Genomic DNA, 1,188 nt, shown 5'->3' on the forward strand with positions numbered 1-1,188 from the left:
TGTATTGTCGCGGTACGCAGGAAGCCAGGGGCAACACCTCCCTCTTCAAGAACCAGCATCTGAGCTTTTGGGGGAAACCTGTAGCTCCCTGAATGCCATCCACAGAGCCCCCCTCAGTCGGCCTCCCCTCAGGCACCAAGGCTGGTGGAGGCAGTCACCTGTCCATCTCCCCCACTTCTCACAGAGGAAATGCTGGGTGGTGCCAGGCAGTGAGTCAGGGTTAAGGACAAGGATAGAGGTTGGGTGGGGCGTCTCAGCATTCCTCCAACGGGCAGGTCTCAGCGCTCCTCCCCGTGCTGCGCTCCTCTGCAGGGCCCAGGCGCCCTTGGCCTTGGGACACATCTTCTCTCACCGCGATGGAGTTCGACCTAGGAGCAGGTGAGCTCCTGGGGAGTGTGGATGGGAGGTGCAGGGGGCCGGACTCAAGCCCAGAAGCTGCGTGCACCAACCACCCAACTTCTCTCCACAGCCCTGGAGCCCACCTCCCAGAAGCCCGGTGTGGGGGCGGGCCATGGGGGAGACCCCAAGCTCAGTCCCCACAAAGTTCAGGGCCGGCCGGAGGCAGGGGCAGGTCCGGGTCCAAAGGTAAGTCGCCTCATCACCGGCTGCGGAGGGGCGGGAAGGGTGGGGTTGCCCCTGACCCCAGGGTCCTGCCTTGGGCTTCCAACTTCGGGGGCTGGGTAAGGGGCACCGCCTCACTGCCGCACCTCCATCCAGCAAGGACACCACAGCTCTTCCGACTCCAGCAGCAGCTCCAGCGACTCGGACACGGATGTGAAGGTAAGGGGCTCTCGCCAGCGTCCCCAAGCACGTGCCCTGCACCCCAGACAGCCGTCCCAGCGCTGGGGCTGGCGGAGAGGGTACGGGGAGCGGTCCCCCTGTCTCGCTTCCAGCCCAGAACCATCTCTTCTCTCCCATCCCTGCCCTCGGCCCCACAGCCCCACGCTGCTGGCTTCAAGCAGCACGAGAGCACCCCAGGCAAGGCCAAGAAGCCCAAAGTGAAGAAGAAGGAGAAGGGCAAGAAGGAGGCTCCCCACTGAAGGGCCCTGGACAGGGCTCATTAAATCTTCCTCTCTGCCTTCTGCGACTGGTCAGCGTGGTGCCTGCTCTGGCCCGTCCCTAGCTCCCTGCCCCCTGCCCAGGGCTGGGCCCGCCCATTCGTGCGCGCGGCCAAGGAGAGGCTGCCCA

At 65.1% G+C, this 1,188-nt stretch overlaps 1 protein-coding gene across 2 annotated transcripts; it reads left to right on the forward strand.

Moving 5' to 3' along the window:
* On the forward strand, positions 1 to 1,078 carry C20H19orf33 (chromosome 20 C19orf33 homolog). Of its 2 annotated transcripts, XM_054462580.2 has the most exons (4): positions 248 to 378; positions 470 to 585; positions 718 to 780; positions 939 to 1,078. In XM_054462580.2, the coding sequence occupies exons 1-4, from the start codon at positions 357 to 359 to the stop codon at positions 1,038 to 1,040; spliced, it is 303 nt and encodes a 100-aa protein (XP_054318555.2). In that variant the 5' UTR covers positions 248 to 356; the 3' UTR covers positions 1,041 to 1,078. The 2 variants fall into 2 exon arrangements, with proteins under 2 accessions (XP_054318556.1, XP_054318555.2); XM_054462581.2 differs by lacking the exon at positions 939 to 1,078 and having other exon boundaries at positions 1 to 378; positions 647 to 778.
* Positions 1,079 to 1,188: the final 110 nt, after the last annotated feature.

This window comes from Pongo pygmaeus, chromosome 20 (assembly GCF_028885625.2).
Source record: "Pongo pygmaeus isolate AG05252 chromosome 20, NHGRI_mPonPyg2-v2.0_pri, whole genome shotgun sequence".
In the NCBI taxonomy this organism is placed as follows: Eukaryota; Metazoa; Chordata; class Mammalia; order Primates; family Hominidae; genus Pongo; species Pongo pygmaeus.

Excerpts from the sequence above, each read along its gene's own strand:
- C20H19orf33 (XM_054462580.2), top strand. The coding sequence starts at position 357 with ATGGAGTTCGACCTAGGAGCAG. Across the intron at positions 586-717 it reads GGGCAGGTCCGGGTCCAAAG|CAAGGACACCACAGCTCTTC; the intron begins GTAAGTCGCCTC and ends ACCTCCATCCAG. Across the intron at positions 781-938 it reads ACTCGGACACGGATGTGAAG|CCCCACGCTGCTGGCTTCAA; the intron begins GTAAGGGGCTCT and ends TCGGCCCCACAG.